This window comes from Elephas maximus, chromosome 19 (genome assembly GCF_024166365.1).
Source record: "Elephas maximus indicus isolate mEleMax1 chromosome 19, mEleMax1 primary haplotype, whole genome shotgun sequence".
NCBI classification, from domain to species: Eukaryota; Metazoa; Chordata; class Mammalia; order Proboscidea; family Elephantidae; genus Elephas; species Elephas maximus.
In genome coordinates, this window is record NC_064837.1 from 35021408 (window position 1) to 35038021 (window position 16614).

General features: G+C 39.9%; 1 protein-coding gene across 3 annotated transcripts in view; it reads left to right on the plus strand.

Annotated features, from left to right (window-relative positions):
- TRIM37 (tripartite motif containing 37) overlaps positions 1–16614 on the plus strand; it is a 137621-nt gene that overhangs the window by 84888 nt on the left and 36119 nt on the right. For all 3 annotated transcript variants that reach the window (XM_049861205.1, XM_049861206.1, XM_049861204.1), the window contains 3 exons: positions 4257–4385; positions 4745–4934; positions 6036–6154. In XM_049861205.1, coding sequence (XP_049717162.1) covers positions 4257–4385; positions 4745–4934; positions 6036–6154 — 438 coding nt within the window. The remainder of the gene's footprint in view (positions 1–4256; positions 4386–4744; positions 4935–6035; positions 6155–16614) is intronic.

Sequence of the window (16614 nt, forward strand, 5' to 3'; positions counted from 1 at the left end):
AAACAACCTAGGTGCCCATCAACAGATGAATGGATAAACAAATTATGGTATATGCACACAATGGAGTACTACGCAGTGATAAAGAACAACAGTGAATCTGTGAAACATCTCATAACATGGATGAATCTGGAAGGCATTATGCTCAGTGAAATTAGTCACAAAAGGACAGGTATTGTATGAGACCACTATTATAACAACTCAAGAAAAGATTTAAACACAGAAGAAAACATTCATTGATGGTTATGAGGGTAGGGAGGGAAGGGAGAGGGGTATTCACTAACTAGACAGTACATAAGAATTTTCTTAGGTGAAGGGAAGGACAGCATACAATACAGGGGAAGTCAGCACAACTGGACTAATCCACAAGCTAAGAAGTTTCCTGAATACAACCAAATACTTTGAGGGACAGAGTAGCAGGGGTGGGGTCTGGGGACCATGGTTTCAAGGGACATCTAGGTCAATTTGCATAATAAAGTTTATTACGAAAATGTTCTGCATCCCACTTTGGTGAGTAGTCTTAAAAGCTAGCAAGTGGCTATCAAAGATGCATCAGTTGATCCCAACCCACCTGGAGCAAAGGAAAACGTAGAACACCAAAGACACAAGGAAAATATTAGCCCAAGAGACAGGGCCACATAAACCAGAGACTCTTATCAGCCTGAGACCAGAGGAACTAGATGGTGCCTGGCTACCGCTAATGACCGCGATGGCAGGGCTCACAGCGGAGAGTCCCTGATGGAGCAGGAGAAAAGTGGGATGCAAAACTCAAATTCTAGTAAAAAGACCAGACTTAGTGGTCTGACTGAGACTGGAGGGACCCAGAAGACATGGCCCCTGGAGTCTCTGTTAGCCCGAAACCAAAACCATTCCCAAAGCCAATTCTTCAGACAAAGATTAGACTGGACTATAAGACATAAAATGATACTCATTAGGAATGTGCTTCTTCGCTCAAGATACGTGAGACTAAATGGGCAGCTCCTGTCCGGAGGTGAGATGAGAAGGCAGAAGGGGACAGGAGCTGGTTGAATGGACACGGGAAATCTGTGGTAGAAAGGAGGAGTGTGCTGTCACATAGGGAGAGCAACTAGAGTCACATAACAATGTGTGTGTGAATTTTTGTATAAGAAACTAGCTTGAACTGTAAACTTTCGCTTAAAACACAATAAAAAAAGGAAAAACCTTTATTTTCTTCTGATACTTTTGTTTTTTATATTTTTTACATTTAGGTCATTAATCCATATATAATTTATTTTACATGATGGTGTATGATGTAAGGTCTGTGAAACTTGTTTTTTGAACATTTCATTCTTTCCAGCAATATGAAATGCATCTTTTATTGCAGACTAAATTCCCACATTTAATATGCATCTCTTCTTGAACTTGTTCATAAAGGTTGATCCATGTGAAATTGCCAGTTTGCAACAGTTTTTTGACCTGTAGAAACGGCATTTTGATACTGTTCAACCTAGTATTCGTTGGGTACAATAGGTTTGTCCTCATTTTTGTTATTTTTTTCAAAATGTTTAAGATGATTCTTGCACATTTACTCTTCCAGGAATACATTTTGAGTGGAAGTGCATTGTATTTAAAGACTAATTTGGGAAATTGACATCTTTTTAGTATTAAAGAATTGGAGTTTCTTTGATGGCTAATGATACTGAGTATCTTTTCATGTACTTACTGGCCTTGTGTATATCTTCTTTGAAGAAATGCCTATTCAGATCCTTTGCCTTTTTAAATGTGATTATTTGTCTTTTTACTATTGAATTGAAAGAGATCTTTATATGTTATGAATACCATGATTTGCAAATATTTTCTCCCATTTTGTGGATTGTCTTCACTTTCTTGTTAGTGTCTTTGGTGCCATTAATTACTTTTGTGTGTGGCCTTTCTAGCCATGGTCTTGTAACTCCTACTCAGGTGATTGGGTGAGGTATGTGATAAGGTAATTGTGGCCTGGCAAGGGGATTGGTCAGTTTTGTCTTAAAAGAGAGCCAGTTCCAGAGCAAAGAGGATTCTACCACCAAGAATGAATAGCCAGGAGTAGAGAAGGAGTCATTTGGGCCCTGGATCCCTGCTCTGAGAAGCTCCAGAAGGTAGGAGACAGAGAGAGAGAGCAAGCTGTAACCCTAAAGACAGAACCAGTGGCAGAAGAGACCCAGGAGAGCAGGAGATGGTGCGGTGGGCTTCCCAGCTGAGTGCCTTTGGGGAGAGGCATACGGCCAGGGAGAGGCATACCTGCAAGCACTGCTTGGAAGGGGCTGTCCTGATGGAAGAACTGTATCTCTGAGTATTCCTGAGCCTTAATTGTAACTGTTTCTTCCCTAATAAACCCCATAATGATGAGTATGGGCTGTGCGTTCCGTGTGGCCACTGCCATGAGTTATCGAACCCAGCAGAGAAGCAGAGAGTGCCGTGTGAGGGATAGTTGGTGTCAGAATTAGTAAAGATGGCGAAGAGAGGAAGAGAGGAGGCTTGTTTGGCCCTCCACCTCATATGAGTCAGCCTTGCGCTGTTGATCTTGGTTCTCCTTCCCCCTTATGGAGTTGAAGGAAGTCAGACACTGCCCCCACTCCATTTTTACAGTGTCCTTTCATGTACAAAGGTTTTAAATGTTTGTGAAGTCCAATTTATTTGTTTATTTAGGTTGCTTGTGCTTTAGGTGTCTTTAAGAAATGTTGCCTAATTCATGATCACAAAGATTTACACCTGTGTTTTCTTTTTTTTCTTCTAAGCACCTTATAGTTTTGACTCTATAGTAAACCTTTGATCCATTTTGAGTTAATTTTGTACTTGCTGTCAGGTGTCATGTCAGCGTCTAACTTTATTTTGCAAAATGTGACTATCCAGCTGTCCTAGTACCATTTTTTAAAAGACTCTTCATTCCCCATTGAATAGGCTTTGTGCTTTTGTTGAAAATATCAATTGGCCATATATATATATATATATATATATAGCTTTATTTCTGGACTGTCAGTTCTCTTCCATTGATTTATATGTTTGTCCCTATGCCAGTACTACCAGTCTTAATTATTATAGCTTTGTAGTAAATTTAGAAATCAGACATGTGAGTCCTCTAACTTGTCTTTCTTTTTCAAGATTGTTTTTGCTGTTCTGATTCTCTAGCTTATTCATGTGAGTGTTATGATCAGCTCGTCAACGTCTGCAAGAAATGACAGCTGAAATTTTAATAGAAATTTTGTCGAATTTATAGATGCATTTCTGAGAGTATTACCGTCTTAAAAGCAGCCCTGGTGGCACAGTGGTTAAGTGTTACAGCTGCTAATCAGAAGGTTGATGGTTCGAACCCACCGGCGGCTCTGCGGGAGAAAGTTGAGGTAGTCTGCTTCCTTGGAAATCATATGGGGCAGTTCTCCTCTGTCCTATAGGGTCACTATGAATCAGAATTGATTCTGTGGCAGTGGGTTTGGTTTTTTGGTTTACCACCTTGACAGTATTAAGTTTTCTAGTAAATAAACACAGGATGTCTTTCCATTTATTTAGGCCTATATTTTCTTTCCGTAGTATTTGGTAATTATCAGTGTAAAGTCTTGTACTTCTTTTTTTACACTTACTCTTAAGTATTTTATTCTTTTTGATGATACTGTAAATGAAATTGTCTTATAGTTTCATTCTTGGATTGTTTCTTGTTGGTGTATAAAAAGATAGTTGATGATTGTGTATTGATATTGTAACCTCAACCTTGCTGAGCGTGTTGTTTAGTTCTAAATCTCTCTCTTTTTTTTTTATTCTTATTCTATCTTTAGTTTATACATATTGGGTCTTTTTTTCCCCCATACATTTATTTTTTAAGTCTATGTATTTTCCTCTAAGTACTGCTTTGACCATAAACCTTTCGATTGAAATATTGTTATTTCTTACTTGTTTCTAATTCAGCATTGTTTTTGTTCTTAATCCAGTAATATTTTATATTTTCCAAGTGTTTTGGGGGTTATAGTTTTGTTGTTAATACTTAGTTTAATTGCATTGAGGTTGGAAAACATGTCTGGTACGATTTTTCTTATGGAATCTTCTAGTTTTTTATGTTAAGACTCTTCTCCACAAGCAACAAAATAGAAATGCTTTTTGGCATAAAACACAAATAAACCAATTGGGACCACAAAGTGTCCTATTTATTTTTGAACACAGTAGACAGAACACCTTCCATGCATGATAAAAGTAAACGTCTGACTACCTAGGTAGTGAATTTCATGCTATTTGATTATATTCAGAAATGCTTTTAAATGTCTTTGCAGCTGCAAATAAGAAGAGTAATTCACCCAAGCCAGCTCGGTCCAGTGTAGCAGGTAGCTTATCACTTCGAAGAGCAGTGGACTCTGGGGAAAATAGTCGTTCAAAGGGAGACTGTCAAACTTTGTCTGAAGGTAAATTTAGGAAGTTTGGAATGTAATTATGGTCGTTGGATGTCTGTTTGGAAATTGATATTATTTTGTAGCTTTAGACCCTGAAAGGCAACAAAAATGCTGAAATTCAGTTTGAAAGTTCCTTGATCCACAGCAGAGCAGATCCCTCAGTGAGAAAATTCAGTCATTAGACTGTATATTCGGGACCCTTAATTGTAAATCTTTTACGTCAGAAAGTCCAGAAACATGTATTGTTTTTGAAGTTTTTCTGCAGTTTAAAAATGTATGTATAGTGAAACCTGTTTTTCTGAAGTCAAAACTTGAGAGAAAACATTCATGTTTATTTGCCTCCTTTCTGAATATCCTTTCTTTTTCCGAAGGCTCCCCAGGAAGCTCACAGTCTGGGAGCAGGCACAGTTCTCCCCGGGCCTTGACACATGGCAATATCGGTGATATTCTGCCCAAAACCGAAGACCGGCAGTGTAAAGCTTTGGATTCAGATGCCGTTGTGGTTGCAGTTTTCAATGGCTTACCTACTGTTGAGAAAAGGAGGAAAATGGTCATCTTGGGGTAATAACTATATTTGGCTCTTTAGTCTACATCAAAATGAACAAAATTGATTTCCCCTTTTTCTAATGGACAGAGTACTTGTTTTATGAAATGTTAACTTTTAAAGCATCAGAGACCTTTTTTTTTTTTTTAACGGAATGAGTTAGCACCAAATGTTCAGTTTACATAGTATGTTGGAGCCCATTTTCACTGACGTTAGGATAGCCGTGGTATGTAACCTTGTGTAAACTCTACCTTCTGAGATAGTTTTGGGGTAGGGGGTTGCTTCTTCCCCCTCATCTATTCCACACTTGTAAAGACATTTATGCTGGGCTCTATTACGTCTGACAGGCTTTACATTTTTTTTTGAATAGGACAAAGGTCTTCTACTTTTATCTCTCCTCTTATGAAAGTGTCCTCAAAACCCATAGCTGGAATTTCTTAGAAGGTTGTATGTGGCAGTTAACACCTTTATCTCTCTCCCAGGAAACCTAAAATCAAATCCCACCCGTGTCAGTTAAACTCCATCTGTTCAAAAGAAAGAGTGATGGTAGAATGTGTTGTCTATGAACGTGCTCGGGGAGGCGTTAGTATCCGTTTGCTGATTGAAATATATTTCTAAATTTAAACAATCGTTCTACCTTTGAAAAGAACTTTTGATTAAAGTTAGAGAAAGTTTAACATCCCTGAGGTTCATTTCATCTTACACAGTTTAAAGGTCTGGATAATTACCAAATCTAAATGGACAGGTGGTGGTTTAGTTTCGTGTTTTCACGCAAGTTTAAGCTATAAAAATGTGCTATAATTGCCCCCGTTACCTAGCCTGATTATACATGTTCTTTCAAGTGGAAGCTGCAACTAGCTTCTGTATTTTATTTGTTAGGGAGATAGTTTGAACTCACAACCAGGATATGGACATTGATACAATCCACCATTTCATAATTTTTTATTTTGAGTTTTCTAGTGAATTTTTTAGAAGTAAAAAATGGAAAGTTAGTATTAACCACCAGTTCTATATGTGCTACTTAGCTTGGTGCTCAGTTTTGGGACACGAAGAAAATACAGATTGTTGTATCACTGGCAAGTGATATAAAAATACCAAGTTGTTTTCACCTCTTCCAGGGCTAATGCTAAAGGAGGTCGTCTGGAAGGAATACAAATGACTGATTTGGAAAATAATTTGGAAACTGGGGAGTTACAGCCTGTACTGCCTGAAGGTGCTTCAGCTGCCCCTGAAGAAGGTAAGGAATGATGAAGTCATAATTACGTCGGGGTGGTTGGGGGATGCTGACCTTTTTTTGGATGAGGTAGTAGGGAGTGGATGAGTTAATAAAAACGTATTTGAGACATTATTTATTATCAGACATACTTGATCTAAACACGGGATTCTTTCTACCATTGGATTTGATTTACTAGAAAATTAAGCACAGAGGAAGGCAGAATAGATAATTCACCACATAAAAGGACCTGTCTTACTGGAAGAGGTATTTGTAGGGGGAAAATCTGCAGATAAATTCACTTGTTCATTCAGTAAATGTATTAAGCTAACTGTGTAATGCCTGGCTGTTGCCACCTTCTCTGCTAAGCCATCTGCAGGGAAAGTCAGCTTGCCCTATGAGAACCTGCCCAGGGAGGGAACTATGTGGGTCAAGAGGACAGAGGGTACCTGAGCCACGGCTGGGAAGTCCGGAGCTCATGCCTTTCCATCAGTGTCCTATGGGACCACATCAGACAAAATGTGGGTACTGGACGCATTGAGAGGGGGGAGCCAAGGGTGACTGGGGTTGGGAGTTTGGGCCTGGGCCTCCATTGCCACAGACTAGGTGGAGTCCAGACCATGCACAGCAACCAGGCAGAAGTGGGGCTCCACAAGATGTGGGTCTTGTGTCCTGGCATTCAGACACCTGGGTGCCCCAGCCACAGGTGTATATGTGGCTGGATGCTGCCTGAACGGATGTTGAGCGATGCATATCTGTACTTTGTTTTTTAAGGTCAGTCTTGGTTAGCGTCTGTGGATTCTTTTCCTCTTCTTACAGAAGCATCCCAAGCTTCAGCTGTTTTCAAATCCCTTAGGGTGACTGACCTCACGTTTACCAGTTAACCCTTAATTACACTTTAGAGTATTTCTTCTACATGTTCTTCTAAGTTCATTGTTCTTTATCTAAAAGCACAGAAGACATTTTGTAGTTTCGGGTAACAAAAGGTGCATGAAGTAGTGCTGTGTAAACTGCTCTTCTTGCTGTGTCCTTTATATGTTGGCCGAAAACTGTCACCTTTCTTACTGATACTTGATGTTGAATTGTGTTTTTCATTTCTCAGTGCAGCTCTGCCACCTTTCACCTCTGCACTCATTTGAATTTCAATGTTGGATGAAATTGTAGCTAAAGCATACACACAGGTGCCAGCACCTACCACTGGCTGCCCTATGTTAAGGGTGTGGGTGGTGTCATTTTCAGATTTTTCAGTTAAGGAACACTCACTGTTTTGTGCTTCTCTCTTAGTTGGTGCTCCTGTAGTGGGCAGCATTATTTTAGTAGAAAATATTAAGTGGAAAGAATTTTCAAAGTGTAGTGTTAGATTGTTAAAAACATTAAGAAGGAAATGTTATGGTTGATGGTCTTCATAGAAGGGACCTGTGGGGATTAGCTACCTTTTATGTGTTTATACATATTGCTTCTAAATTGTTTATAATTTATAAATGTTTACAGCATGTGCTGGAATTGCAGGCTTATTTTTTTCAGGCAGAATTTTTGAAATGCTTCTGATTTCCCTGATACTGCTTTTTATGCTGGTGACAAACCTATCATCTAGTTCAGGGTTGAGTCTACCTCTGTACCAACCCTTATCAGATATATAGTTCCACTGAATTTTCTCCCAGTCTGTAGATTATCTTTTTACTTTGTTGATAAAGTCCTTTGGTACACAAAAGTTTTTAATTTTGATGAAGTCCAGTTTATCTATTTTGTCTTTTACTGTTTGTGCTTTTGGTGTCAGACCTAAGAATCTATTGTTAAGAACTCAGCACACATTTCATCTGTAATATAAGGAGTGTTGGGATATAAATCCAAAAAACCAAACCCGTTGCTGTCGAGTCGATTCAGACTCATAGGGACCCCACAGGACGGAGTAGAACTGCCCCATAGGGTTTCCAAGGAGCACCTGGTGGATTCAAACTGCTGGGTGACCTTTTGCTTAGCAGCTAAGCTCTTAACCACTGAGCCACTGGGGCTCTGTTGCTGTGATATAAAGTACCTATAATTTTTTTTTCCTTCTCATGCCTTAAGTGAAAGTTTATAGTTCAAGTTAGCTTCTCATACAAAAATTTATACACACGTTACGTGACCCTAGTTGCTCTCCCTATAATGTGGCAGCACACTCCTCCTTTCCACCCTGGATTTCCTGTGTCCATTGAACCAGCTCCTGTCCCTTTCTGCCTTCTCATCTCGCCTCTGGACAGGAGCTTCCCATTTAGTCTTATGTACCTACTTGAGCTAAGAAGCACTCTCTTCACGAATATCATTTTATGTCTTATAGTCCAATTTAATCTTTGTCTGAAGAGTTGGCTTTGGGAATGGTTTCAGTTCTGGGCTAACAGAGACTCCAGGGGCCGTGTCTTCCAGAGTCTCTCCAGTCTCAGTCAGACCATTAAGTCTGGTGTTTTTACTAGAATTTGAGTTCTGCACCCCACTTTTCTCCTGTTTCATCAGGGACTCTTTTGTGTTCCCTCTCTGGACAGTCCTTGGTGGTAGCTGGGGACCATCTAGTTCTTCTGGTCTCAGGCTAATGGAGTCTCTGGTTTATGTGGCCCTTTCTGTCTCTTGGGCTAATATTTTCCTCGTGTCTTTGGTGTTCTTCATTCTCCTTCGCTCCAGGTAGGTTAGGACCAATTGATGTTTCTTAGATGGCTGCTTCTTAGCTTTTAAGACCCCAGACACCACTCGCTGAAATGGGATGCAGAACATTTTCTTAATAAAGTTTGTTATGCCATATGACCTAGATGTCCCCTGAAACCATGGCCTCCAGACCCCTGCCCCTGCTATTCTGTTCCTCGCAGTGTTTGGTTGTATTCAGGAAACTTACTATCTTTAGGTTTAGTCCAGTTGTGCTGACTTCCCCTGTATCGTGTGTTATCCTTCCCTTCACCTGAGATAATTCTTATGTACTGGCTAGTTAGTGAATACCTCTCTCGCTTCTCTCCCCACCCTCATAACCATCAAAGAATGTTTTCTTTCTTCCTTTATTTATATATTTTTTTATTGTACTTTTGATGAAGGTTTACAGAACAAACTAGTTTTTCATCAAATAGTACACACATCGTTCTGTGACATTGGTTAACAACCCCATGACATGTCAACACTTTCCTGTCTCAACCCTAGGTTCCCTTATTCCCAGCTTCCCTGTTCCCTCCTGCCTTCCAGTCCCTGCCCCAGCGCTGGTGCACCCCTTTAGTCTTGTTTTGTTCCATGGGCCTGTTCAGTCTTTGGCTGAAGGGTGAACTTCAGGAGTGACCTCATTATTTAGCTGAAAGGGTGTCCGGGGGCCCCTTTCAGGGTTTCTCCAGTCTCTGTCAGGCCAGCAAGTTTGGTCTTTTGTTTTGAGTTCGAATTTTGTTCTACTTTTTTCTCCAGCTCTGTCCGGGACCCTCTATTGTGATCCCTATAAGAGCAGTCAGTGGTGGTAGCCAGGCACCATCTAGTTGTACTGAACTCAGTCTGATGGAGGCCATGGTAGATGTGGTCCATTAGTCGTTTGGACCAATCTTTCCCTTGTTTCTTTAGTTTTCTTCATTCTTCCTTGCTCCCAAAGGGGCAAGAGCAGTAGAGTATCCTAGATGGCCGCTCATAGGCTTTTAAGACCCCGGATGCTACTCACTAAAGTAGAATGTAGAACATTTTTTTTTAATAATTTTTATTGTGCTTTAAGTGAAAGTTTACAAATCAAGTTTGTCTCTCATATAAACTTATATACACCTTACTACATACTCCCACTTACTCTCCCCCTAATGAGTCAGCCCACTCCCTCCTTCCAGTGTCTCATGACTGTTTTGCCAGTTTCTAACCCCCTCTACCCTCCCAATGCCCCTCCAAACAGGAGATGCCAACATAATCTCAAGTGTCCACCTGATGCAAGTAGCTCACTCCTCATCAGCATCTCTCTCCAACCCGTTGTCCAGTCCAGTCCATGTCTGACAAGTTGGCTTCGGGAATGGTTCCTGTCCTGGGCCAACAGAAGGTTTGGGGACCATGACTGCCGGGATTCTTCTAGTCTTAGTCAGACCGTTAAGTCTGGTTTTTTTATGAGAATTTGGGGTCTGCATCCCACTGTTCTCCTGCTCCCTCAGGGGTTCTCTGTTGTGTTCCCTGTTAGGGCAGTCATTGGTTGTGGCCAGGCACCATCTAGTTCTTGTGGTCTCAGGATAGTGTAGTCTCTAGTTCATGTGGCCCTTTCTGTCTCTTGGGCTCATAATTACCTTGTGACCTTGGTGTTCTTCATTCTCCTTTAATCCAGGTAGGTTGAGACCAATTGATGCATTTTAGATGGCTGCTTGTTAGCGTTTAAGACCCCAGATGCCACACTTCGAAGTGGGATGCAGAATGTTTTCTTAATAGAATTTACTTTACGAGTTGACTTAGATGTCCCCTGAAGCCATAGGCCTCAAACCCCCGCCCTTGCTCTGCTGACCTTCTAAGCATTCAGTTTATTCAGGAAACTTCTTTGCTTTTGGTCCAGTCCAGTTGTGTTGACCTCCCCTGTATTGAGTGTTGTCCTTCCATTCACCTGAAGTAGTTCTTATCTACTATCTAATCAGTAAATAACCCTCTCCCCCCTCCCCCAACCACAAAAGAATGTGTTCTTCTCAGTTTAAAGTATTTCTCAAGATCTTATAATAGTGGTCTTACAGAATATTTGTCCTTTTGCATCTGACTAATTTGACTCAGCATAATGCCTTCAAGGTTCCTCCATGTTATGAAATGTTTCACAGATCCATCATTGTTGTTTATCGATGCGTAGTATTCCATTGTGTGAATATACCATAATTTATCCATTCGTGCATTGATGGACACCTTGGTTGCTTCCAGCTTTTTGCTATTGTAAACAGAGCTGCAATCAACATGGGTGTGCATATATCTGTTCGTGTAAAGGCTCTCATTTCTCTAGGATATATTCCAAGGAGTGGGATTTCTGGGTCATATGGTAGTTCTATTTCTAGCTTTTTAAGGAAACACCAGATCGATTTCCAAAGTGGTTGTACCATTTTATATTCCCACCAGCAGTGTATAAGTGGAACGTATTCTTTATAAACTGTGTTATGGGAATTGAGCTAGATATTCCCTGAGATCATGGTCCCCACAGCCCTCAGCCCAGCAGTTCAGTTCTTCAGGGAGTTTGGACGTGTCTATGGAGCTACCATGACCTTGCCTTGTACAGGCTGTTCTGGCTTCCCCAGTATTGTGTACTGTCTTACCCTTCACCAAAGTTGCCACTTATCTATTGTCTATTAAGGGTTTTCTTATCCCTACCCATCCCCTCTGTCGTAACCAAAGAATGTTTTCTTCTGTGTTTAAACCTTTTCTTGAGTTCTTATAGTAGTGGTCTCATACAATATTTGTCCTTTTGCGGCTGACTAATTTCACTCGGCATAACGTCTTTCAGATTTATCCATGTTTTGAGATGTTTCACTGATTCGTCGTTGTTCTTCATCATTGCGTAGTATTCCATTGTGTGACTATGCTGTAATTCATTTATCCATTCATCTTTTAATGGGTGCCTAGATTGTTACCATCTTTTTCCTATTTTGGACAGTGCTGCAGTGAACATGAGTGTGCATGTACCTGTTTGTGTGAGGGCTCTTATTTCTCTAGGATATATTCCAAGGAGCTGGATTGATGGATCATATGGTAGTTCTATTTCTAGCTTTTTAAGGAAGTACCAAATCAACCGCCAGAGTGGTTGTACCATTTGACATTCCCACCAGCAGTGTGTAAGTGTTCCAGCCTCTTCACAACCTCTCCAACATTTATTATTTTGTATTTTTTGGATTAATGCTGTCCTTGTTGGGGTGAGATGGTATCTCATTGTAGTTTTGATTTGCGTTTCTCTAATGACTAATGGTTGTGAGCATTTCCTCATGTATCTGTTAGCCGTCTGAATGTCTTCTTTGGTGAAGTGTCTGTTCATATCCTTTGCCCAGTAATCGGGTTATTTGTCTTTTTGTTGTTGAGTTTTTTTGCAGTATCTTTTAGATTTTAGAGATTACATGCTGATCGGATGTGTTGTAGCCAGTAATTTTTTCCCAGTCTGTAGGTTGTCTTTTTACTCTTTTGGTGAAATCCTTTGATGAGTGTTTGATTTTTAGGAGCTCCCATTTATCTAGTTTCTCTTTTGGAGTTCGTGCATTGTTAATAATGTTTTGTATTCTGTTTATGCTATGTATTAGGGCTCCTAGCGTTGCCCCTGTTTTTTCTTCTGTAATCTTTATTACTTTAGATTTTATATTTAGGTCTTTGATCCATTTCAAGTTAGTGTTTGTGCATGGTGTAAGGTATGGGTCTTGTTTCATTTTTTTGCAGATGGATATCTAGTTATACCAGCACTATTTGTTAAACAGGCTGTCTTTTCCCCCAATTAATGGACTTTGGGCCTTTGTCAGATATCAGCTAAAGCACCTATAAATTAATAAGAAAAATTGCTGTAAAAATGCAAATCAGCAGGGCCACAGAAGTATATCCTTGAAATCTATTGGTATCTAAACAGAGTCTCAGGAAGGGCAATGAAGAGACTAAACTGAGTCTGAGAGAAGGGAGTACAGTAGGCAAAAGCCTCTTGGAATCTGCTTTTTTTTTTTTTCTAATTATTTTTCGTTGTTGAGAATATAGACAGCAGGATGTACACCAATTTAACCATTTCTGCATGTACACTTTGGTGACATCGATTACATTCTTTGAGTTGGGCAACGAATCTCACCTTTTTCTGAGTTGTTCCTTTCCCATTAACATAAACTCACTGTTCCCTAAGGTTTCTATCTATCAAGTTGCTGTTTTGCTGTTAGTAGTTTGATCCTATATATATAAAACAAAAACAAACCCAACCCAGTGCTGTCGAGTCGATTCCGACTCATAGCGGCCCTACATAGATAGGTCTTAAAGAGTACAGTCCTCAGAGGAGACATTCTTTAGTAGTTTAGCTTTAAGAAGACTTTAGGGATATTTTTCGTTTAAGATTTAAAGATTATCTCAGGCCAGTAGTTTCAGGGGTTCATACAGCCTCTTATGGTTCCAGAAAGTCTGGATTTCTTGAGAATTAGAAATTCTATTCTGCATTTTTCCTCTGCTTTGTTTTTAAGAGGATGAGGCCTTGGTCATTGAGGTAGCTATTATTCTACCATGAGCATGTGGGAGTTCTCAGGAAAGCTTTATGATTCACACCTGTATGCCTTGATAGAAAATAGAGTAGGTTTGCCCTGTATCCACATTTGGGAAGAACAAGTCTCTTTATTTGAGCAGAATGCATAGAGAAATTTTTCTGTGTCAAATCACAGTGAGTTTCTCTCTTTAGAGGGAAGGGTTGTCTGAAGGAACTTTAAAATAAGGCATCCTTTATGTTGTCACTAGCTGAGAATTTGGGACTACTAAAGTGGTCTCTTTCATTGCTCTCAAGCATCAATAAAATGGAACTTTTGTTTTAGACATGTTGGTCATCAGCAGGCCTTTTCCTTTCTGAGACTGTATGGAACAACCTTGCATTAATCTTCCATTTAATGGCCCAGTTCCAAAAAGCTTGGCCTTTTTTTCTCCAATTGATAACTTGCAGAACTCCTATTAGTAGGCCAGTTCCTTTTTTGTTCCGTCTAAAACTGGAGACTGTGCTCTGATTGCATTCCTGCTGAAGTAGCACAGGCCCCTTTTGTTCAGGCCAGGGGTATTCACAACACCCGCTCAGGGAAAGGCCAGGCATTCCTGCTGTAAACATTCTTGCCGGCAGCCTGTCTCAGAGGAATGCAAACTTCACAACCCACCACGTTCAGTCCTTTTTGGGGTATTGGTGAAGGTGCTTATAACATAAGTTATAAAAACTCAGTCAACTGGGTTAAACAATATGGAAAATTTGCTTTCTTGCATAACAAGAAATCTCACCTCATTGTGGTTAGGCATTTTCGGGGTTGGAAAGTTAGCCAAACAGTGTCATCAAGAACTCAGGTTTTTTTACATCTCTTGTTCTGCCATTCTTAGTTAATTGGCCTAACTCCCCTCAAGTTGGCAAGGTGGTTGCTGTAGTTCCAAATTTCATTTGGAGTTATAAAAACATTCTAGGAGGGAGGGAGGATTAGGATTGTTTCATCCTGTATCTTTATTTATCAATAGGGAAAGTTTTTCCCAGAAGCATTCCAGCAGCTTCCTAACTTCCTTTTACATCTCATTGGTCAGAATCTGTCCAACTCCTAAATTGGTCATTTGGTCCTCCTCACCCCACAGCTTCCACGTGGCCATGTGGAAGAGGAAGGATACCTGAACAATATCGAGGTTCTTTTAGAAAGGAGGAAGGCAGGTGAATGGCTAGTGGATAGAATACAAGGTATCTTTATGGTAATTAGTGGTTAATCTATTTTCCAAGCACCTAAATTTGAGTACCCTTGAATAAGGGAGTTATAACTCAGAAGTTAGCTTTAGATAGTATTGAATATCTAGTGGGTATTCAAAAAATGTGACGTGATTCATACAGAAATACCCTATTTCAGAGTTTACTCCAAGATACAGATTTTTTTACATTAATGTTTAATTATATCTTACAATTTGCCGTCAGTGGCAGGCAGTTGTGTGAAACTTTCTGTTGATATCTTCTTGTGAGATCAAGAAAGCTCCAGTATTCAAACTTCTTAGAGTTGATGAAATGTGGTAGCATTTACTAGTTTGTTTTAACCATTATTTAATGCAGTGGGTAGACATTACAGTAAAAGAGAAGGGCACAGCAGATAGCTTTGTGGCCTGTTGCTTGACAGCATCCTTGGAAAGAAAAATTATTTGACCTTTTGTTATATGTTTACTCTCTCTTACACATTGAAGGAAATGGGTTGTATAGGACTTACTGACTCAATAGGCAAATTAATTATGCTCAGGGTCAAGAGACCAGTCTGTCTTTCTCAGTACATTCACAAAGCTAGGGAACTTCCAGATCTCCGTAGCTGATAAAAGACCAAATAGTGTTTCCATGCAACAGTTCCTTCCCAGCGTCTTTTTGAGAAATGTATGTTTTCCCAAGCTCTGGGAAAAATTAGTCAAGAAGATGGAATAAATTATTGTACTTCACCTACAAGAATTTTTCTGAACAATTAACATAGAAACATTACTGATTTGAAGGAATCCATTTATGTCAAGTTGGAAATAAAAACTGGAAATTCTGATAACTGGATTCAAAAGTTATGTTGACAATCAAATCAGCCTAGTTATAGCTGCTGCCATTTTATAAGTGTGTGTTCATTGCCATGTCTACTCCTAAGTAAATATTAATGAATTTATACATAGTGTATGTATACAGGAGCCCTGGTGGCACAGTGGTTAAGAGCTCTGTTGCTGACCAGGAGGGTCAGCATTTCCAATCCACCAGCTGCTCCTTGGAAACACTATGGGACAGTTCTCACTCCATCCTGTAGGGTTGCTGTGAGTCGGAATCAACTCGACAGCAATGGGTTTTATACAAATTCTGTGAGTGGTATTCTAAGAAATAACAAATTTAGGAAGGAAATAAATACTTAAATTAGTATTTTTGACCTGTGATTCTATGCAGTGCTGTAAACCTTGCTAAGAATTCTGTTACTTTATTTGAATACTACCCAGTAACATTCTTAGGTGTTTTCCGGAATTTGAATATTCACTCTAGGCTACACTTGTTTTAAATACTACTAGTTAAACTGTTTTTTAAAAGATATTCATATAAGGAATAAACAGTTTGAAAAATGTTGGAAGTATTTAAAATACAACTATAACTTGAGTTTTGGGGAATTCCTAAGAATTCCCAGAGATTCCAGAGAATTCCCAAGCATGCTAATTCCTTGTTCCTGAATCCCTAAGATTAGTATCTGTCAGGAATTCAAAAACACCAAGAGATCCAATTTGTGCCTGGGATTTAAAGAACTCTATGTGATTTTGGAGCCTTGGTGGCGCAGTGGTTAAATGCTTGGCTGCTAACGGCAAGGTCAGTGGTTCAAACCCATCAGCCACTCTGCAGGAGAAAAAGCTTAACCCCCCTCCCCCCAAAAAAACCACCCAAACCTTGCCATCAAATTGATTCCTACTCATAGGGACCCTATAGGACGGAGTAGAATTGCCCCATAGGGTTTCCAAGGAGTAGCTGGTGGATTCGAACTGCTGAGCTTTTAAGCAGCTGAGCCCTTAAGCACTGTGCTGCCTTGCAAACCCTAAGTGGCAGTTCTACCCTGTCCTATAAGATCCTATGAGCCAGAATCAACTCTACAGCAACGAGTGTGGGATTAATGTGGTTTTAGTGTTTTATCTGCAGTTCCATGAAGGCCCACAAGGTGGAGGTGGTGCTTCACAGAAATAGCAGGTTTTGTTCTCTGTAAATAATAAATGTCACCCTTCTGTTTTTAGAGCAGGAAAGCCTTTTACTTTGCTGACGATGAAGGACAAGATTTCAGAAGGGTCTATACACCAAACCTATGGTAGATTTTGGGTTATGGTAGATT